This window comes from Dipteris shenzhenensis, chromosome 1 (genome assembly GCF_047967505.1).
Source record: "Dipteris shenzhenensis isolate YYH24624 ecotype China chromosome 1, Dip_SZ_1.0, whole genome shotgun sequence".
Lineage (NCBI taxonomy): Eukaryota > Viridiplantae > Streptophyta > Polypodiopsida > Gleicheniales > Dipteridaceae > Dipteris > Dipteris shenzhenensis.
The window spans coordinates 66,604,834-66,628,338 of NC_141596.1; the positions used below are offsets into that span (position 1 = coordinate 66,604,834).

General features: G+C 42.1%; 1 protein-coding gene across 2 annotated transcripts in view; it reads right to left on the minus strand.

Annotated features, from left to right (window-relative positions):
• Positions 1–4,290: 4,290 nt before the first annotated feature.
• The window catches only part of LOC147906246 (uncharacterized), a 45,477-nt gene continuing 26,262 nt past the window's right edge, over positions 4,291–23,505 (minus strand). Inside the window, exons 4-7 of one of the 2 annotated variants that reach the window (XM_087383747.1) lie at positions 22,721–22,927; positions 22,438–22,527; positions 12,734–12,866; positions 4,291–4,424 (exon numbers count right to left, since the gene is read on the minus strand). In XM_087383747.1, coding sequence (XP_087239873.1) covers positions 4,388–4,424; positions 12,734–12,866; positions 22,438–22,527; positions 22,721–22,927 — 467 coding nt within the window. In that variant the 3' untranslated portion in view covers positions 4,291–4,387. Of the gene's footprint in view, positions 4,594–12,733; positions 12,867–22,437; positions 22,528–22,720; positions 22,928–23,505 lie in introns of both variants that reach the window. The other variant, XM_087383740.1, reaches the window with a different exon arrangement.

A 23,505-nucleotide genomic window follows, 5' to 3' on the forward strand; every position in this document is an offset into this window, starting at 1 on the left:
ATGAATTATTTGCTGTTCTTTCATCGATCGACGGTTGGTTTAGATCTAGATCAGAGTAGACTAGATTGCCATAGAGGGGACGCTTTAAATTCCCCAAGTTGCCAATCTAAGCCATGCCCGAAATTCTTGACTAATACCTACTCGGAGTCAGTCCATACGCTCACATCCAGTTTCACATCACTACATTACCTAAAACCTTATGTTCATCAATTCAATGAGCAGACTTCAGAGTTCAGAGGCATTGCAGATTGATTCAATGGGCAGATAGCATTTGATTTCACATACACATGCCACCATTGTAAATCCTATTCGGCTATCTCATGGCATCATGCACATCATTTCAGCCTTGTAAAGCCTCTTGGCTATTCCCGGCATCATTGCCATAAGCCTTGTAATACAAATCATATTTTATATACTGCAATTCTATCTTCACCGACGGTACAGAGATTTCACTTGGCATCTTCAGTGTATTTGCAGTTGATTCATACAGAGACCTTCACGACACTTTTTGAGTACATTTATTGCACCATGTCGACTAGCAACCTCAATCCGGAGGCATCTAGTAAGTTAGACAACTCCAATTACGGTACATGGAAATACCGAATGGAGACCATTCTTGTGCTTCAAGACAAATGGGAGTATGTCGATGGGTCTACACCTAGACCATTAGCCGATCCAGCCACCAGTAGCTCTACTCCATCTGTTGTCATAGCACCATCAACGGAATCTACATCTACACAAACAGTTTTCGCACCAGTAGAAGATCTTGCCATTGCCCGAGCTCAAGTAGAATGGGATAAGAAAGACAAGTATGCCTATCACTTGATCAAGCAGAATGTGCAAGATGTCATGCTAGGACAGCTCAACACAGTCAAGACATCAAAAGAAGCATGGGATATGTTCGCAGCTCTCTACGAGTCCAAGAACACATCTAGGATTCTCACCCTGAGAAACCAGATCAACCAGAGTTTCCGCAACAGCAGTGAAACCGGTCATGCTTATGTACTCCGCATCAAAGACTACAACAATCAACTTGCAGCAGCAGGAGAGACTGTGAACCTCGCAGAAATGGTTCAAGTCATTCTGAATGGACTAGGAGAGGGATACGAGAATCTAGTCTAGAGTATTGCCATCCAACAGCAAATTCCAACACTGGAAGAACTTCAATCAATTCTACTTAGTGAAGAACTTGGGACTCAGGCCATTCAAGCACGTAAAGGTCATTCTAATGATCAAGCATTCACAGCTTCAAACAGAAGCAGAGGAAAAGGCAGAAACAGAGGTAGATCATATTTGAAAAGTGGAAATCATCAACAAAATCAAAGTTAGAATCAACATCAACATCAGCAACATCCTCAGCAACATCAAAATCAACAAAAGGAAATCATTCCAACCAAGGCATATTTTAAGGACGAGGGAATGCATCCACCAATGTGTCAAACATCGATTGCAACTATTGTCACAAGTTTGGACACCATGAAAGAGATTGCTGCAAGAAGCAATACGACCAAGGCGATCAATCCAGCAGTAATCGAGGGAATTCTCGAGGAAGAGGAAATCATCGTGGTGGATATTCTAGTCACAGTCATTTTGCAAATGAACATGGAAATATGTTTCTTGCAAGTGAGGAATTGCATCAGACTGATACAATGCACCTAGACACTGATTTCAATCCCAAAGAAGATTTCAGCTATCAAGTCGACCAAGTGGAATAGGATCCTTGGTACATCGATAGCGGTGCATCATCTCATATGACAAATCATCAAGAATGGTTCACAAAAATAAAGCCATTAGAAGGACAGAAAAATGTCATCTATACAGCGGATAATACACCGAATCCAGTTCAAGGGACAGGTGTTATCCCCATGAACAATTTCACTAGTACAGAAGGATTAGTCAAAGATGTGCTCTATGTTTCGAAGCTCAGCAAGAACCTTTTGTCAGTAGGTCAAATCACGGAACTCAACTACAAAGTCATCTTCGATGGTGATGAATGCACTATTAGAGACAAATCCAAAAGATGTCAGCTAGTAGCAAAAGGTGTCAAGGAAGGACGCTTATACAGAATGCTAGCTACAGTACCAGATAAGCATGCCATGTCAGATCAAATTCAACAGATGCCACTATCTGCAAAATGGCACAAGAGATATGGTCATGTCAACTTCAAGTACTTGTTAGATCTTAGGAATCAAAATATGGTAATTGGGATTCCGAAGCTACAGTTTCTTGGAAAGGATTGTGAAGCATGCTGCTTCGGCAAACAAAAGCGAACCAACTTTGTTAGAAGTACCTCTCGTGCACGAGGTATTCTTGATTTGATTCATACAGATGTATGGGGTTATGCCCAGACCTGTAGCATCAATGGTTCACTTTACTACTTGACCTTCATCGACGACTACAGTAGATATTGTTGGGTCTATTTTTTGAAAGAGGAATCTGAAGTGTTTTCCAGAAATCAATCGGCTCAAGCATTGGCCAAAAATCCAGTATATCACTCTAGGACAAAGCACATTGATGTCAGAGAGCACTTCATCAAAGAAAGAGTGTTACTTGGTGACATCACACTGCAGCATTGTGATAGCAAAGAAAATGTTGTAGACATCTTTACCAAACCACTCGGTAAAGAGCTATTCGAGAAACACCGAGTAGCTCTTGGTTTGACGCAGAGGAAGGACATTCCCATTAAAGGGGTGTGATGGAATGTAATGCTCAGTCCTTCTTCGATTCCCCAAAATCATCATCTTGAGGGAAGGCCTACTTCATGATGTTGATCTTGAGGGAAGGTGTTGAGAGTTCACGCTCAACATCATGTGATCATGTGTGCATAGCACCATCACGTGATCATATGTGCATAGCACTAACCTTATAGAGTGCTATAAAGGAAAGGGTTAGATCCCCTAACCCTAACCCTAAAAGGGTTTGTATATATTCTATTTTTTCAACTAAATCTAGTGTACAATTAGTCATTTGTGGTGTGCTCTCTAGCTGTGCCCTCTCTCCTCATCTCCACTCTTCTCCTCTCCCCTCTTCATATTTTGTCAGAGTGATCATGTGATAACTTCTAATTACTTTTCGTAACTAAAGTGGACCTATCGCCTAAAGGCAAAAGCACCAAATGGACCTATCGCCTAAAGGTGAAAGCACCAAGTATAAGAAACCCCAAATAATGTCCTTCGTGTTTTAATTCATCCTTAGATACTTTCCTCTTTTAAGGTAGCTAGAAAATAAGTAACTCTTCTTCAATCTTATAGTTAATGGTAGGGTGTGTGGTCATGGCATTGAATACCAAAATTGGGATCCACTCTTTCCTAGATTGCTATCCTCAAGCTCAAAAAGAAGGCATGAGTTACACCTACTTTGAATGCAGTTTTGTATGCCCATAGGGTAGCTTGAATTTTGTGTTCCTAATCTAGCCCACTAGCTTCCACTATTTTGATGAGGATTCTTAAGAGTGTTTTGTTGGTGGCTTCTATTGACTATTTCCCTGGGGATAGTATGATTTGGATTTGTGGTGAATCACCATATCTCTACCTTTGTTATAGATACGTGATGTATGAAACCACAAGGCATGCTCATGTTGGGCCACTTACTTTGAAACTTGATAACCAAAAATAAAAGGAACTTTGCATAGCAAAGTCATATTATTCATCAAAACCTTTTGAAGTTTTTCTATGACAGTAGTAAAACACACATGGTAGAATTTTACCACCTTAAAACCTTCTCGAAGTCAAGTAGATTAGCAAACTTTATAGGTGAGCCAAAATGGCATCCTCATCCTCATAGCAATATGTAGCATAATGGAAAGTGCTTGTAATTCTTGCCAACATGTACGCATGTCTTTAGTTGCCCATAAAACATTATTTTTAGCAAGTTTCAAACACGAAAGCTCTTCCTCACTGTACACGTACCCTTTGGCAAACATTCCCTTAGGTTCTTTTGTTTAATGTACTGTGGGAGGTTAAGAGCATCAAGGATATTCTTAGACCATCCTTTCCCATGTCATTTAGACCCATGAACCATTCCAATGCTCTCACAAGTATGCATTTATACATCGCCTTTTGCCACCATAATTAATTTCACACATTTGTGGAAAGTACTAATCCATTTATGTGTAGCCGTGTGTCTATGGGTCTATTTCCATGATTCATAGGTTGACCTAAGCCTTGAGAAAATGCTTAACCCATGCTTTAGAACATCTAAAGGGTGAGTTGTGCAATTGCTTTGTGGGTTACCTAAGTTAGAGCTGGTGATACTTATCTGACGTCCACTTCGCTAGTGTTGAGAAAAACCACTTGATTTTGAAAGGCATCCCCTAGGAGCATAAAACTGTAGAGCTTTCAATTTAAAGCCGCACTAGTGACACATGATCCAGATACCCAAAAATGCATCACCAAGGAGCCTTGAATCTGAAGAAATCCTCATCCCTTGAGAGAGATACACCGTGAAAGTCAATCACTTTGTCTCTCTAGACCCTTTTTGAAACCTGAGTCCTCTCTTTTCTTGATTTCTTCTATTACCTCCGCAGCTAAACTATCAGCATCATATTCTCTTCCAAAAAACTTCACAAATTCCATATTTGGATCCAGCAGATATCTGTGTAAGAAATATACATTTTAGCGCAACACAAATGAACATGTTTGCCTAATTTTTGAAAATGAAATGCAAGAGCAAAATTTTATCATAGTAACACTCCAGCCAAAAGTTTATCATAGTGACACTCCAGCCACAAAGGAATGCATGAGATCGTGCAAGGATACATACAATGTTTTTTCGTAGTATGAGAGTATGATTGGGGTATGGTTCAGCCCCTCGGACTGAAACATACGTGACCCTAATTTTACCCAAACAAAATCAGAAAAATATACATTGTACACATTAAATTGACATAGAGCCACAAAACTTTCAGCTTGAAACTTGAAACATGTATTAATTTCAAGTCATGACTCATGATTCATGAAAGAGTCCAGCCTCCAAAGACTAGAGTCATCTGGATTATGATACATAGTGTCAATGATAGATCATAGATCAATACTACACCAAAACATCATGAACAAAGGAAGTAGCACTACCCCAAAACATCAAAGGCAAAACATCATATAAGAAAAAGCTGGCACAGCCTGAAATGCATCACGATTCACAATCAATGAGCCTCAAGCCTCAAGCTACATCTTCATCCTCATCCTCATCCTCCTCATCATCAGCATCAGTGCCCGCACCCTCCTCCTCATCACTATCATCTTCATCTGGCTTGCTATGGGACTCCAAAAGACTCGACTGGATGGAGATTGAGCACAAGTGGGGTCAAACAAGATAGTCCATTGTCATTGGCCTTCTTTGGCCTACACATTCTCGAGCTCGGGTCTTTCATCATAGCTTTGGGAGGTGCAAGACCCCTTCACTAGTTCCCTGATCCCGATTCTACTATACGCAAATGATCTCGTAATACTCTCCTCATCAGCCGAAAGTCTCCAGTGACATTTGGATGCACCCTAGTTTCTACGAGACACGTGATTTGAAGACTGAAGTGGAGAAAGGTTCCATGTGAATACTATTGGATTTGGGTTAGTCGATCCTAAGAGATGGGGCAATCCTGTGTCCACCTGGCTAAAACCAAGGTCATGACCTTCAACACATCCGGGACTGCCTGATTGAGCGAAACCTAAAAGATATGAAACCAGAGAGCAAGTGGACCAAGAACACTGAAAATTGAATTCAAGAGCCACACCTGAGTCAACCATGACATATGAGCACTAATCCTTTTTCTTGTGTCTTATAGAATATCATGAAAGTGAGCCCTCATTGTGCCAACCACAAGTTGTAACACACAAGCCACTAGTCACTTCCACAATGTTTCCTATTTAAGACACTTGCAAGGCTACCAATGCTGTCATTTTCACTTTAATCTAAAACGAGAGAATCAAACTCTCATGACTCATGAAACTTCCTTTCTCTTGTATCCATGAACATCATATTAAATGCTCTTATCACAAGAAAGTACGGCTTTTTTTTTTACAGAGAGAAATAAATCTATTAATGCTTTAAAACACCATAGCTTCCAAAAGGAGCTATCGATGAAAGTTCAAAAAAGAAAGGTTGCCAGCTATAGGGAAGCCCACCTGTTTTCAGATCTCACGGCTCATTGCCTAGAGAGGTTCCGAAACAGGAGCTAGCAACCAAGATGGTGGTCTATACATCCAACGAATACCCCTCGCGGAAAGAGTGTAGAAGATTCCTGAAGGCCAAGCCTGGCAGAAGTGCTCCCACCTTTCGGCAATCGCTCTTGAACCTGGAATACTGTGCTCCCAAATGGTGCACAAATTGAAAATCATGTCTTGCCAGATGGCTACTAGGGTAGCCGTTGGAGAAACCAGCTGGCCTCCCATTACCGGGCTGCACCGAGCAACTCAAATGTTCCAAATATCAATGCTAGATACCGTCTCCCACACACTATCTTCCGGTAGAGGTTGTGGGCGTTTATCGAGAGGGCTGAGATGCGTCGTGGATCTCTATCCGGGAGACCTCCTATCCATGTATCCTGTATGCCGGTGAGACAGGATGAAGTTCCTCATAATCCTCTGTGTGCTAGCCACAATTCTAAGGGACGCCAACCATATCCGGTGTGCGACCAGGCATCCCCATAGGCAATGGGGAATCGTCTCCAAAACCCCCTCCGCGCAACAAATGCGTATGCCATCTACCTGCATTTGCTCTAGCCATCAGCCAATGGGCAGACCCCCGTAAGCCATCAACCAGAAGAAACGGGAAACTTTGCGCAGGCGCAAGCTCGTCCAAAGGCAAGGCCAGAAATGGGAAATAACCTCACTCGGGACGTCTTGCTCTAGCCAATGGCGTTCCCTTGAGGGGGACCATGATGCTGCCTCAAGCTGTAAGCGACGCCCAGGAAGAGAAGGAGACTGCCACCACCGATCCGATTGCCCTATGTGGGCTAGCCAGAACCACTCTCCTGGATCCCACTGAATGTCGCATAAGGGTCTGCCCTCCCAAATCCACAAGCATCACACTACTCCCTCCGGGGTCGATAAGACTATGGTGCCATCAATGTACCAGGTCCTGCCCAAGCGGCCCACTATCTTGACCCTCTGCCACTCTAGATCCTCTAGGGACACCTCTAACACATCATCCACCCCTGTCTCTGCTTGCAACGAGCCTCTAAGTCCCATCCTATATAACGGAGAATGGCAAGATCCGAGAGACTCACGAAAGAAGCGTATCCTGAGAGGTACCTTTGTCCATGAGAATTGTCCTGATCAGCAGTGGGGGTCCAAAAACTCTGTAATCCGTCCCACCATGAATCCAGGATCGATGCCTCGATCTCCCCCATCCTGGTACTTGCCCCTCGAAGATGAGAGAGGGCCTACCTACGGGCCTCTATCTCTCTAGGAAGCCACAACCAAGCCCCAAAGGATCTAGCTCATCCACTGTCCCACTGCACCCATCCAATGTGAGTCTGCTGACCTTACATGCGTCCCTCCGAATCTCTGACCTCCGGATGACACATGAGCGGCTCTCTCTCAAACTCCTCTCTACATGACGGCCTGGCCCGAATAACTCCTCCCGCCAATCTCAACCACACTCTGTAGAGACTCCTCATCAATGGAGAACCCTTCCCTGTCAAACGAGCCTCGGAGAAGATTCACCTATAAGATTGTTGCCACTGACCTCCTGTACGAGGAGTGTTCCCAAGGAGGAGGAGCTTCCAGGGTGGGTTTTGCTCCTGGGGTGAGACATCTCACTACCAACTTGCCCAAGAGGGCTCTGCTCTGCATCTCCGGATCAATAATTTTTAATCCACCCTGGGCCTCGGACATAATCACAGTCTACCAAGCCACCCTGGCTTTGGTGTTACGCAATCCATCCGATCCTGACCACAAAAAGTTTCGCACCAAGCGTCGTAGTGCCCCATGCAGCCCCGGTGGAAACACCGTCAAGAGGCAATATACCAGGCCGTGGCAAGAAGGACCTGGGTTAACCACCAACGCTCAACACTCTCTGGGACTGGATTGAATTGCTGCTCTCCCGAAATGTTAATGCCAACATGGCAGTCCAAGTGCCTCACCATCTCCCCTTTCGAGATCCACCGAAAGCCAAGATCAGCTCCCCAATCTCGAACCTCCTAGATTTCCTCTAGACCTGTGAAGAAACCATTAGATTTGATCCAATTTATGCGAGCTCCGCCGGAAGGCTCGCAATAAATGGACAGGGCTCCTCTAACCCTCTCTAGACCCATCCACATAAAGAGCTGTATCATCTGCAAAATCCGAGTCTAGGAGCTCCTCCTCCTGCCGGATTAGAAGCCTCATCCCGGTAAGGCCAAGTGCCTGAGAACGCAGAAAGTAACCTAGGGCCTCCGCTACAAAGAGGAACACATAGGGGGCCAGAGGACAATCCTGTCTCACTGAACGGGAAAGAGGAAAGGCCTCTCCTCTGTGCCCCCCAATAATCACCTGGCTGGAGCTGCCCATGTAAAGAGCTGAAACCCCTGTGATCCATCTCTGAGAAGTCAGCTCGCTGCATGGTACCCTCCAAAAAGGACCACTCCACTCTGTCATATGCCTTCTCGAAATACAGAAGAAGGATGGCGAGAGGATGCGACTTATCCCTGGAGCAATCCACTGCCTCCCAGAAAGTGAAAATATTATCCAAGATGCTACGCTCCTGGGCAAAACCCATCTAAGTCTCGCATATGATGTCTGGTAAGTTGGATCTCAAACGCACGCTCAAGACCATGGCCAAGATCTTGTAAGCCGTGCTAAGAAGGGTGATCAGCCTCCACTAACCAATATCTGACCGATCTCCCCCCTTCAAAATCAGACATATCCAGCCTCTGCTCAAGGAATGTGGAAGGGATCTAGAGTCGAAGATCTCATGGCACGCTAACCTGAGTGGGGTGGAGATACGCTCCCAGAAGCACCGAAAGAAGCTCAGAGTCAGGCCGTCCTCTCCGGGGCACCTCTGGGCTGGAAGGGCCTGCAAGGCCTCCCAAAGCTCCTCATCAGTAAAGGGCGCCTCCAAAAATTAATCGACAAAGAAGAAACAAACCGCTGGTCTAGCAAGACCTTGCATGCACTCGTAAATATAGATGAGTATGAAAAGCAAAGTAGATGTACTCATCTTGTAGGTATGCAATGTGCATTTAGCCCCTTGGATTGTATCTAGGCACTTGTACAAACCTCCATGTACTCGGAGACACAACTGAGTGTGATGAAAGAGAACATATGAGCTCACCTTAGAAACAATTAACTTGATCACTGTACTTTACTGATGAAGATCTTATCTAATCGATGTCAAGTAGAGTCTCAATATTTTCATTAAGAGTAATACAACCCAATCTACATGCTTTTGCAGTGACAAAAGGTTGATTGGAAAAATCACTTAGACAAAAGGTTATGTACCATATGAAAGAAATTTTTACTTTCTATTAGGTCATCAGTAAAAACAATAGTTTAGCGCTTAGCACTTCAAGTTTTCTTTCAATGTTTCTTTTCTATTTACCTTTGATATCATTACTTCTTGGATGCGTTACTTCACATATGCGAAGGCGCTTCTCACGTGTTTCCTTGTCGTTTTGAAGGTACCCATTTGTTCCCAGGCTGAGCTCATATGTTCTCTTTCATCACACTCAGTTGTGTCACCAAGTATATGCAAGTTTGCACAAGTACCCAAATACAATTCAATTGACTGAATTCACATTGCATACCTACAAGATGAGTACATCTGCTTTCATTTTCCTACTCATCTTTATCTACGAGTGTATGCAAGGTCTTGCTAGACCAACAGTTTGTTCCTTCTTTGTCAGACTCTGCGTAACAAATGAGGAAACCTTCTCCCATACCACCTCTCTGCCAAAAGAGTGGTGGGCGAATCCTCCAAACTCCTCTGACTGAAAGGCTGACGGTAGAAGACCGTGGTCATCTCAAGGATCTCCCGAGGATCTATGTGCATATGTCCTTGCAGGTCCTTGAGTCACTGCAGCTGAATCCCTGCAAACCGTGTCTTGTGGTTTGAAAAAACTATCTAGTCAACCTTTCCCCCTGCTCTACGAGCATCCAAACCCTGTAACTCCAATCGTGCACACTCCAAGCAGTCTCTGAGCCACTAGGACCCCGAATCCTGCTCCCTAAGTCTCTCAATAGATGCTAGGTCTCGACGAAGTGCTCTCTCACGCTCCTAAAGAGTAGTTCTGTATCTAAGAGCCTGGCACTAGAGCTCCTGACTGCTCCGTTGGATCATCTGAGCCACTGACGCCGCCCATCCCTCGGTCCTTCCTCGGGTTGTCTGCAAATTTCCACTATCACCTATTGTACCTCCACCTCCTGTAGAAGATCATATGGTATGCGGACCCCCTTTTGGGGGAGTCCACATTGGGGATGCTTCAAGTGGTGTGATAACGACATCGTGGTTTTTTCTAGAATGCCGATGGATCCACCTTTGATTAGAGCCCAGTGAATCTGTCTAGGCGCTCCAGTAGCCCATCATAACACCGCTGTCCAAGGAGAACTGCTGCCTGAAAGCCCGGTAAACTCAAGCTCACGCCATGGATCCCTGCCACTGATCGCAAAATAAAACGCTCCCTTGTACTCCTCTACAGTTGGCATCTCTGCAAAAGAGGATCCTCTCTGCTTATCCTCCATGAACTCTAGGTTGTTGAAGTCACCTTTAACAATCCACGAGTCAACCTCTGGGAAGCAATTTGAGAGCCACCACCAAAAATCCGAATGGTGCTTTCTGCAAGCAGGTGCATACACATTCAAGATACCGATCCGGGCCTCTCCTGCTAGAAGACCCATCCACACTACACGACCAAGTATGAGCTCACTCTGTGCAAATACCTCTAGGGCCACCGCCAAGGATACCGAAATGCATACATCTTCGCTCCAAATCATAAGTGTTATACATAAAGAAATGTAACAATTACAAATTCTCTTTTCTAAGAGTGTAAGAGACCTGGTTGCATTTTGTTGGTGCTGTGGGGGGCAGATAAGGACTTAGTGATGAAGACTAGGAAGAAATAGGAAGCAGAGAGCATGTAGCCTATGTTGGAAGACTCAAAGGCTCAATCTTGAGAGAAGCTCTTTAGGAGCTTTGGATCAGAGATAGCTAGAGGAAGGTTCAAGGTTTCTAGAGGGATTCTTGGTGGAAGGGATTATGAATAGCACCCATAGGGATCTCCCTACACAAGTTCCATTGTCAGTGTGTACCATGGAGCAAGATGAGTAACAGGTTGAAATAGACCCCAGGTGCTTGGCAGGATCCTAGCTGCCACCTTCACAACCAGCATCAAATGCAGCCTCCCCCTTTGTCTTCTGAAAATGTATTCTCCCTCCATTCCCTAGCTTAGAACACTAGGACAATTAGAATGCCCATACCAATCTTCAATAATATTCAAAGAGACTACAAGCCCTAGAATATCCACCCCATCTTCACCGAAGTCCATCAACATCTCTGATATCCCCGCTATATGAATGGCTTGTAGTTAGGACTTGGTCCCCCTATTAACCTCCGACAATGAGCTTGGCATTTGGCTAAAATGCAACCATTGGTGGAAATCCATCCGTTACATAGTCCACCTCACTATGTAACTTTGAGGTACTGCAACACTGATCATCTCTTTCAATGACGTCAGCTATGTCCTCAACCTCACTGACTGAGCTCCAGCTGCCCACCACTTGCTTCGAAGAATCTGAATATGCAAGCTCTCAGACCATCTAAAATCAACATAGTGACCACATCGTCTCATATCTAGCGTAAGTGTCGCAAGATGCAACTTTCGACAAGCCACTTCCATTACCCCATGTGCTTCAGACGACTCCTCTTTATCAGACTAGTCCATATGCCTTCTTCTTGCAATCGCATGAAGACTTATCACAATAGTAGAAGCATTTCTTCTTCTTTTACTTGCTTCCACCATCTAATGAGTCTCCACCCTCCTCTAAATAACCCATCAATGCCCTTTTTATTGGGCTTGTGATTGCTCGGCTTAGCTCCCTTACCTTTACCCGAAGCAACAAACACTCTCTCATCACCAACTCTAGTTCAGTTGTACATCTTCTCCCTAGCTTCCTCTAACAAAAGCAATGGGCCCAACTCCTCAAACATAAGTGGCTTGGTTTGCTTTGCAATTGTCACAGAATTGCCCAAGCCTCTAAAATGCTTGAAAATATGCTAGCATGGCTAAGTGGTAACTGTCCACCTTCTAACCAATTGCATCCAATGGATCCCCAACCATCTTCATTTTCATGAGGTAGTCGAGCACAAACTCTCCTTATCCATTCTCATGGTAAACACTTTAGTCTAGAGCGGTAGGATCATTATTAAATTGCTTGTCTTTTACAGATTCTTCAACATGATCATGCTTCCAACGCACAGTCTACCAGCTGAAAGTTGAGTGTGCTAAGCACTTGGTCACGTGTTAAGTTTATTCATCTCTATACATCATTTGATCCTAGATCATCAAGGCAATTGACAATTTAGAGCACGAGAGTGCATTGCACAAGGTATTCTCCATTAAGATGTGCCAGGCGTTGATATATGAATGTACTCAAGCATCTCACCCTTCAAAATTTCCAAAACAAAACACAACGTCTAAGAGCTCAGACCACAACATTGCCAAATTTCAGACAACAATCATTTGTAAATCATGTACACAGCTGGTCTATGAACAAGAACATTCTCTCATACACAAACAGAATAGGATAAAATGAGGACAGCTTACATGGAATTTGAGTGATCCACAAGGTAATCAGATCCTTCCTCTTCGACCTTTTTATAGTATACCCTATATTCCCGAGCTACTTGTCGTATGTCATCCACGCTACCTGTCAGACCTATAAACTTTGGGTGGAACTCTGCAAAAATGGGAAAAAATCAGATGCAGCGCATGGAAAAGGCAGTCACGAGCATATGCAATAAAAAATCTGAAATACAAGATCTTCCTTATTTGAAATTTCATACAACCATAAACGTAGGCATCTATGTATCCACCCCTCCAGCAACCTATCTAAACAAGGAGACCTTCCCTGAAATTGAAGATAAGTTCCGTGAACAATATGCCACCTATCTCTCTATGTATCCACCCATCCAATGATCCATCTCAATCCTATCTAATAAAGGAGACATTGTTTCATATGCAATATACAACCTATTTCTCTATCCATATATTTATAACAAACAAACACACACACACCCGAAAGAAAAACAAGAGACACACACACCCACATATGAACGCACGTGTGTAAGGTTGGAGGGCAACCTATAGATACCTTTGTAAAAAACAAACAAAAGGTAGACATACCTAGCAAGCAAAGCAATGCTTATGTCGTCATCAGTGCCCAAGCATAAACAACTATACTGGGTTTCTAAAGACCCACGGTGTCTCTTGGGCAAACCTAGTGCTTACTAAAATGCATCCAATAGAAAGATAGCAAGAAATGAAGAAGAAAGGAAGAAGGTGACTAAGCAATGTGAGGCATTTTTATAATGTGTAAACCATTATATTCAGGTTGTTGACGTTTATCATATATATCAACCTCTAATCCTACAGCAAATTGAGAGAGTCTACGTTCTAAGAAAACAGAAGCATCTCCTCTTGAAGTGCACTTAAGTCACAAGAGTCACGAGGAAAGATTACTTCTCCAAAAGCATAAGCGTCTTTGTACATAAAGTCTTGAAAGTCAGAAACATCTTGTACAAATAAATCATCTATAAATTGCCTAACTTGGCTAAGCTTATGTAAAATGATAGGGTAAGTATTCATAGGGATAAGACATTGCATAAACTCAAATTCATAAGTGAAGAGATAAAGTTTGCAAAAAAGACAGCACAATTAGTGCCCATAGGGATTCCTATAATGTAAAGATTATCTAAAAGAAAATCCATCCAAGAGCAAACATCTTCAAGACTTACGACCTTTGTGTATTTTTTCTTTTTAGAATCAATGTCATTCAGCCACAAAAAGTCAAAACATAAACCTGTTTTCTCAACTTTTAGCACTTAGCATCTATCTTTGTCAATTTTCAGTTTAAAAACTTCAGCCATTAGCTTTTTATGTCTAAACTTCGGATCTTCCAGCTCGATCTTTGTATAAAACATAGTAAAATCGTATGTTTGAGGAGAATAGGAGACTCCTTTTCTTGAATGCTTCAAGAGGAATTCAGAAATTTTAAGTCCTACGAAATTGTTTAAAATCCTTTGAGACAACCTTTTAAAGGTACAAGAAGAAACTAGAGTTAGGAGTTAGATTAGAGGTCAGGATTATTTCCAACTAACCTTAAATGCCTATTTCCCACTAGCCTCAAATTAATATCAAAGTCAATTCTAACATTGATTAAAACAAGATGGATTAGAAGTCATGATTCCTTTGAACTAACCATGGGAGCCTCTACAACCAGTTTGGTTTGTGGATTACTTAACCTAAACCTAACTACAGTGTTCCCAAAGTCAATGGGATCCTATTCTAGCTAAGAAAGAGCTTTTCAGTTGTTGGGAGGATGTGTCGTCTCCTCATAGAATTTCGTTTTTACTCTTAAGCTTACTCCTTGTTACTCCATGTTTATCACTACAATCTAAAAGTTGTGACCTAGGATAGAGCCTCTATTTATTCTCTATAGTTGGTGATCTCCTAGAGAAAGCCTGATATGCTTATCTTACAACTAATCATTGTGTGTAGAGGTATTTAAAGAAAATTTGTATTCCGAAATTAGAATTTGATACTATTTTTATGTTTTAACATGTTCTAACCTTATATGAGCTTTGACTTGTCATGATGATTGTAGAGTTGTCGCAAGAAAAGTGGACTTGAATGATATTCCAGCTCTAAAAATCTTTGGTTTCAATAGGAGCTGTTACTATATTAAAATCTGGAGTAAAAAGTTTGAGATTCTTTATGCATTCACGGGCTATTTGTTAGTCTACTCTCTTTTGAGTTAGGGTTTGTCCAAAGGTTTGCATTCATCGCTATTATGTATTTTCTTGAATTATTCTTGAAATAATAAGATACAAATATTGGACATGGCCTCATTCACATCCAATCAATAGTCAATGATCTACTGTCTTTTGAGCTTCCCATGCTAATTTGATTATGTGTTAGAGCTGTATTAAATGGAAGTTATAAATTGTAAAACTTAACTTTAATTGTCAATTCAGCAGTTATTGCAATGCGTGTTTATGCTTAATTATCTACATGTTGCTTCAACATGGCGTCATCTACACCTATAAATGGTACTGATATACCCATGGAAAAAGTGCAGGATGATGGCACTGCTCCTCCACATCCATCATTGCTAGAGGCTACCATGGTTCAAATTCTAGTGCAAATCTCCAACTATGCCTCAAAACATCCACCCTTCTCTCCTAAGACTTTCACACGCAAGACGAAGGAGAAAAAGCCAGAGTGCGTTCAATCTTGACTGACTCAGTGGATGTATAATTTTCTCTCATGAACTTCCTCAAGATACACCGAGTTACTAAGGTGGAGCAGGCGAGTTAGGAGTTAAGACGCAAACACCATATCCCATCCTGTTAGCTGAAACAGGTATGATACCACTGGAAGGTGAAGCACTATGCCATTATCAGGGATACCTCAACAAGGTTGAAAAGATGGATGCACACCGGATACCACACAAAGCAATGGAAGCCAGTAAGACCACGGGCTGGTACAAAGATGGGGAGGAGTGGATGGAGCTATGGGGATAAAGGCGGCTGATATACCTGAAGAATCAGGTGAAATCAGGGACTTAGTGACGCTGAAAATGATACAAAAAATATGGCACAATCCACGAACAAAAATGCACTTCTACAAACGGGACAGCAACCCGATAGACAGCTATGCACTGTAGAAATATCTTCGGGAGGACATCTCAATATTCAAAAGGAATTTAATATCAAAAGAAGGACCAGCTCACATGATCTAGAAGTGGAGAAGGGTAGATGGATACGACCCAAGATCTCAAGAAAGGCGAAGATATGCAAAATTTGCCCTACAGGGGGCGTAGAAGATGAGCAGCACATGCTCTTAACATGTCGAGCAAACGCACATAAGGGAGACTCATGGAAACAATAAATATAATGTGAAGAAACTATTGGAACATCCAGAACACAAGTTTGGAAGCTACTTAAAAGAAATCTTAGAACATCGCAGCAAAATTCTCGGACTAGCACAAAAAATAGTCCAGCAAATACTCACAATGTAGAAAGATTTGGGAGAATTTTTATTTCAATGGTTGTAATGGACCACTATTTAGTTTAATAGTGGTCACGAGTCCTATAGATCCTAAGGGTCTCAAGAGGAAGTTAATACAATCATATCATATCATCTCTCTCTCTCTCTCTCTCTCTCTCTCTCTCTCTCTCTCTCTCAACAAGATTCTTACTATTCATCAGTAAGTCCAAAAGGCAAAAATAAGAATTCATAATGTCCATATATGTATGGAAACTTGTCTTAGGGACATTTTCTTATGTAATGTGGATCTGATGGTATCCCATACCAAGATCGACTTGCATGGTTGAAGTGTCTAAGCTTATGCAAGATTTTGACTTCGAAACATGTTACAACAAGATTTCCAATACTGTGGTGGCAAATCGCAATGGATATGTAACTCTATTAATATCACTGAGATCTAGTCTAATCTGTTTCTTTCCTAAAAGGCTTATATGTTCTGATCAACATTTCAGCCATATTCGGCAGCAAGTCCAGGTTGGGGCATGCCCAAAGAATCAATTCATGTGGAAAAGACATACGACATCAGTACTCTATTGGAGTCTGCTCCAAATAGTCTCTTGTTATGTTAGAGCAAAGTCTACATACAAGATGTTCAAGACATGATAGAAAAGTCATTTTCACGTGCCATGACACCGCTATTGTACAACAAATGGTGGCTTTTGTCAAGCAAGATTTCTACTGACCAAAAATGTGGACTCATGTCACATGTTATATTCAAGAATGCCAATAATACCAAGTCAATAAGGCAAAACTCCTTTTAGCTAAGCTAGCCTACAGCTCACTAGTTTAACCTTCTTTCCACAGATTATGTAATCAGAAATGATAGTAGACAGTAGTAGATGTGTAGAACAGCATGAAAACATCACTACTCTATTGAGTCTGCTCCAAATAGTCTCTTGTTATGTTAGAGCAAAGTCTACATACACGATGTTCAAGACATGATAGAAAAAGTCATTTTCACGTGTCATGACACCCCTCATGCTATTGTACAACAAATGGTGGCTTTTGTCAAGCAAGATTTCTACTGGCCAAAGATGTGGACTCATGTCACATGTTATATTCGAGAATGCCAATAATACCGAGTCAATAAGGCAAAACTCCTGTTCCCTTTTAATGAAGCATATCTGGACTTATGGAGTCTAAGGAAGACATAATCCCCTTCTTCAAAAAAGCAAGCTCTCTCCTACGTTCATCAACATACTCATCAACATATGCCTTCATGTGTGCTTGTGCTTTAACCATATGGTCCTTGCATTGCTGGAGTAGGGCTGCCATATGTGTCAAATCATCAATGGCTTGCTAGTTAGTCATGGCTCTATCCAGAGAGAACATGTACCTTGTACCCATACATGGCCTCAAATGGGCTCATCCCTATGGAGGTGTGCTTAGTCTTGTTGTAGCAACACTCAGCCAAGTGTAGACACCTGTCCCATGTGGTCTGGGTGTCAAAACAGAAATGCCTAAGATACTCCTCCAGCCACCTATCGACTCTTTCAAACTATCCATCAGTTTGTGCTTTCCCGACTTGTATTCAATGTCAAAATCATAATTTTGTACAGTGGACAACCATCTCCTTTGCTTGGGAGAGAGATCTGTTTGGGACAGAAAATACTAAGTGTTCCATGGTCAGTCCTCACCATGAAATGGCTGCCATATACATAATGGTGCCACTTTTCAATGGCATGGAGTATGGCCAACATCTCCTGGTCATATATGTGATATGTGAGCTCCTTGTCATCCAGATTTCTACTTTCATAGGCAATTACTCCATGGGGCTGCTTCAAAACTGCACCAATCCCTCTCCCACTAGCATCTGCTTCAATAGTGAAGGGTAAGGAGAAATCAGGGCATACTATTATGGGTGCTGAGGAGAGGGATACCTTCAATTGTTGGAAGCTCTTTTCTGCCTCTAATGTCCATACAAAAGAGTCTTTTTTTAGCAAGTCAGTGAGAGGTGCTGCTATCTTAGCGAAATATTTAATGAACCTTCTATAGAAGGAGGCAAGACCAAGAAGGGTGGCCTGACATCAATATCTACTAATGGAGTGCTCCCCATTGACCATTTGAACTTGCAGGCCATGCTCAATCTGTGTAAGACTACGCCATGCTCAATCTGTGTAAGGTTTAGTCTAACTGATTGGACAAACTTAGAGTTAATGAAATTGTGGGTGCTCCCACTGTCAACCAATATGTGAACTGATCTGTCATTGATGGCCCCTTTCAGCCTGAGTGTTTAGGCACTTTGGGAGCCCATAAATGCCTCCGTAGAAATGCTATAGTTCTCAGATTGAGTGCCCCAAAACAGATTATCATCATCTACGCAAGGGTTTCCTTCAGGTTCTCTATCATTCTCTATGTAATCATCAAGAATTTCCACATTCCATGATTGATGTGCTCTTGGGCAATTAGGCCGGTAGTCAAATTTTTCTTCTTTTTGTCTTCAATGATGGCCTGTGACAGTTGCTTGACCACCTCATCCTTCTTGTCTTTTGGATCATCCTTGGCAATGGGCTTATTTGGAAGCTTTGCCTCCTCGGCCTTGAAGGCTTGAGGGTACCCATTGGGCTGCCATAAATTGATAGATATCTAGGAATAGAATTCACTCATGTAGAGGGTAACTGTTATGCTCTAGCCGAGATAGCATGACCTCGGAAAGATCGGTGGGCATTTTCTCTGAGACGACCGATTTCTGTAATATTTGATGTGCGTAAATAAAATGGTCAAGAGAAGTAACTGCCAAGGTCCTAGGTGAGGGTGTAATGGCATTGACTAGGTGGTTCTGAGTGCTAAGGCCTAGGTGCACCTAAATGTGTAATAATGCCAAGGGGCAAATGGTTTAATTGTGCCCCAAGAGAGGGGTAAATGGTGTACCAAGAAAAGGGCTAAAATGATGACATGTGGCAGAGGGAACCATCTAGGGAGTTGTGGGTTTTGTGGATAGGCATGAGACAAAAAAATTATGTATCTGATGAAATGCGATCCACGAGAGCAAGGCTGGGTGGATATACCGGATGCCATCGCCCGTGATTGATGAAGACAAGGAGAGAGATAGAAATTAGGTTCGTTTCAGTAACACCTGCTTAGCAACCACCAGAGGGCTTCTCTTGTTAAGGGTTTGCTGTCCATGTGACCAATGCCCACACCCCTCTCCTTGTGATTGTACTTAGGTTCATAGAGTTCAGCCAGCCTCATGGCCTCCCTCAAAGTGCTTGGGTTTTGGGCTGATACATCAGCTGCTATACTTGGAGGGAGTCCATGAATGAACCTAAGCAACCTGCTTCTGTCATCAATCCCAGAAACAAACTTCCAAAACCTTTTAATATAATTCCTTATTGATCCCTGCTGAGTTAGTTCATACCATTCACATACCAATTTATCTCTAGCCAGTGGAGATACAAATGTTTGAAACATTTGCGCTTTAAAATTCTCCCAGTGTGGATAAGAGTTCCCTCTTGTTGGAGGTGCCTCCACCAAGTATGGGCATAGTCCTCCAAGTGAAGTACAACAAACCTTGCCTTGCTTGAGTCACTCTTTGGGTACAATATAAAATAGTCCTCCAACTTACTCAACCATTCCTCTAACTCATTAGGGGTGCAAGTGTCTCCCTTGAACTTAGATAAAACAATCTTATCTTTGACATCCTTGTCTTGATGAGTAGATACCCTAGGTTCAGCAGCTCTAACAGTCTAAATGTATTGATGAAATCGCAGAACTGACCTGAGTTCAGCTGTTAAATCCTCGTATTCATTAAACCTTTGACTGAGAACATCTGCCTCATGGCTGGTACCCCTGGGAGCATTACTCCTTGTTGATAGGCCTTCCTCATGAATCCATGAGGATCTCCATCAGGCTCAGCAATGGTTCAGTTTCAGAATCTGAGTCATCCTCCATGGCTTGCTCCATGGGCCTCTTTCCTTCATGAACATGGCTCCTTTTGAGCTGATCTAATTTCCTGTTCATAGTGGCAAAAGAATTCTGCATCCTTAGTCCACTGGCCTTAGTTTCCATTGTTATCTCCCTAAGCACCTACAATATAGGATCCAAATAACCAGCATTATTCTGCTCGTGGCCTTGCACAAATGAGGTGCTCTCTGTAGTCCCTATTTGCTACTGCCAAGGACATCATTTTGGCACATGCCATCATCTTCGACTCCTTCATTGGAGCCATTACCCAGTCTGGTTGACTCCATTAATGCTTCATCCTCTGGAATGGGGTCCAGGTCCCTCAACTCATGCTTCTTACTAGGCCTCCTTGCAGGCATGATGGGCAGCCAATCAATCTCACTGTAAAAACCAGTGATTTACCGCCAAAAACACTGTCAAACACTGTCTAAACTCTGTCAAAACACACTCTGCTCACTGTGGAAGCTTAGGAACACTGTTTGAACAAAAATTATTGTCAGATACTCTAACAGTGTCTGCAGAATTTGAGCACTGTTTTGAACAGCCAATTCTTTTGCCAAAACAATGAATAGAGGCACTGTTTGGACCGCAGTTTGGACACTAGTGAAAATTTGCTGACTGGACAGTTCACAGATTGCCCAAATTGACCAATTTAGGGCTCGATTCTCCAACCAAATGTTCAGATTAAGTAGAGAACATGAAAAACCCAAAAGCCCCAAATTTTTGAGAAACCATAACTGCTGTTAGCCAAAATTGTACCTACTGGAACAAATTTTGGCGTAACAAATTAGAGCAAATGACATCTGATCAACCTCAAACTTAGTACGGGTGTGTAATTAGCTGGGGTGAAATTGAATATGCAGGAGAAACCATACTTGAAACTGTAATTTGCCAGATAGATGCAGATTCCCAGTTCTGCCTGCACCATTTGATTTAGAAAATTTCTGGGTCAATTCTTGGAATTTCAATGAGGTGATTGAGGCTTAGGATCTCCTGATCAGCCTGATCACAATGATATGAAAATTGTACAATTCTGAGCAGTCTGGAATTTCGAGTGTCTCAGAGGCAAATTGCAGTGTCTCAGAGGCGGCACGTGTCATCTGATGATTGGAGCAACTTCCAGAGATGAATTTTTGCAGAGAAGTAGGCCCAAGGCTCAAGATGCCATGGTCCAAATTTCAAAACAAAAAGATATTTTTTCTCCACAAAAATCCTTGAAAAGGGCTCTGATACCAATGTAGCTAAACTAGCCTATAGCTTACTAGTTTAACCTTCTTTCCACATCTTATGTAATAAAAATGACAGTAGAGTGGAATACATGTGCTGAATCATCAAAATACCTGGCATCTTATGTAGAAACCATGGCTTGTGAGGGGCTGCACAAGCTACAAACTAGAAAGGTCATCCCTAGTCTAGGAGTCAAGTCCTTAGCTGTACACCATGCTACGATCACGATGATGTTTTTGCTCAGTTCAACTCAGTTTCAGCCAAGAGCATGGGAGCTCAGCTTGAAATGAATGCTTATTTGATTGCCAATCATGAATGAATGCTTGGATCACCAAGAAACCCCCCCCCCCCCCCAGCTTATAGATTTGGGCTTGGCAATGTTTACTACATGAATTATGGGATAGCGATCCTAGGATGCCACGTGGCTTCCCTACTAAAGTACTACTCAACTACAAAGCCATTTAAAACCCTACTAAGCTAAAAATGACCAAGTAAAATTCACCTTTGTTACACTCCTACAACAACATAGCTTGCTGCCTCCATTGAAAATCCCAAATAAAATGTAGGAAAGCATTTCCACGGGGACTTTATAGTTGGATTCCACTATTGGCATGATGCCATTTGGGTGGCAATGGATAGACCGATCAAGATGGCCAGGTTCATTCTAATGAAGACTACAATTGCTGCTCCACAACTAGCACAATTGTCTGTTGAAAAGCTATTTAGTCTATTGTACCCATTGAAATCTTCAGGAATTGTGACCCCAAGTTTATGGGTCATTTCTGGCATGATGTTGAAAAAATGAGACATAACGCTGAGCATGAGTTCATCTGATAATTTTGAATCAAATGGACAAGCAGAGTCTGAAATTGCACAGATAAGCAGAGTGTGAAATTAGATTTAAAACTTTATAAAGGAACAAAAGGAAAATTAACAAGGCGTGATTTTCCAGGACAAGTGAAGCTCAATTTGAAACAACCAACCAATGCAAATAAATTCCAATCTAGAATTATAATTCCGATCCTGTGAAAGAACTTAACAAGTCTTCCTGCCATGATGGGAGCACTAACCTGAAACATAGGCCTTAATCTGTGCAGGAGAGTCACGTTGTGGGTCAATGGTGACGAAAACTGGTACAATTTTATGATTTGTTTGCTTCTCTGCATGCAAACAGAAATCCTCATTTCTACACTTACAGGGGTCTGTGTGATGCACGCAGCAAGACTGTTTTGTTCTTAGAGAATTATTCAGACAAGCACAATAGGCATCCAAGGAAGAAATCAAGAGAGAAAATTCAGCCAAACAAAACTGAAACACGAACAAACCAAAAAAGGCAAATATATTTGAACAAACCTATCTTCTCCACAGCTTCTGCCAGTTTTTGAAGTTCTTCAGGGCAATTATCAGGGCATGATGTGTAGCCAAAATAAAGCAGCGTCCAATTTCCAACCAAATCTTGGTGGGTAACCACCTCTCCTTTGTGGTTGATCAATTTGAAAGGTCCTCCAATTACTGCCTTCTGGGGAACCGTATTCACTTTTGTAGGTTCAGGCTTTCTGGCTGTTTGCAAAGTGCAGATAGATTGTGTTCATGTCATTTTCTTTGATAAACTAAACAGCAAGCCTTGGAACTCGAAAGTCATAAAATTGATCTCTTAAATTAGCCAGATTTATTTGGTATCTCCGAAGACTTGCTATACAATTATATTTCCAATAGATGACTACTATGCATTGAAGGATTCTGGAAGGATTGATTTTCCATTTGGAAAATCATAGATGCCCAAATTATGCATAAGCTTAATTGTAAAGCCTTGAAAACTTCAATGCATTGTCCTTAATGACTGAACCTTCCTACATACAAGAGAATTTACAAAGAGGCAAATAAACTCTCCCTCCATACACTTCTATTTGTACATGCGAAGTGACAAAGGGATCACTCCTCAAAGCATCATCAAGCCTAAAAGGGTGATAATTATAGGATGTACCATCCAAAAAGTACTAAGTACCTATTTAGGGAGCCAGATTAATGCTTTGCTTTTTTCACACAGGAAAAAAGATGATCAAATCATAGAAAGAATACCCAAAACAGAACAAAAAATACATCCATGTCGTAATATAGATGCAAGCTGCAAGCAGGCC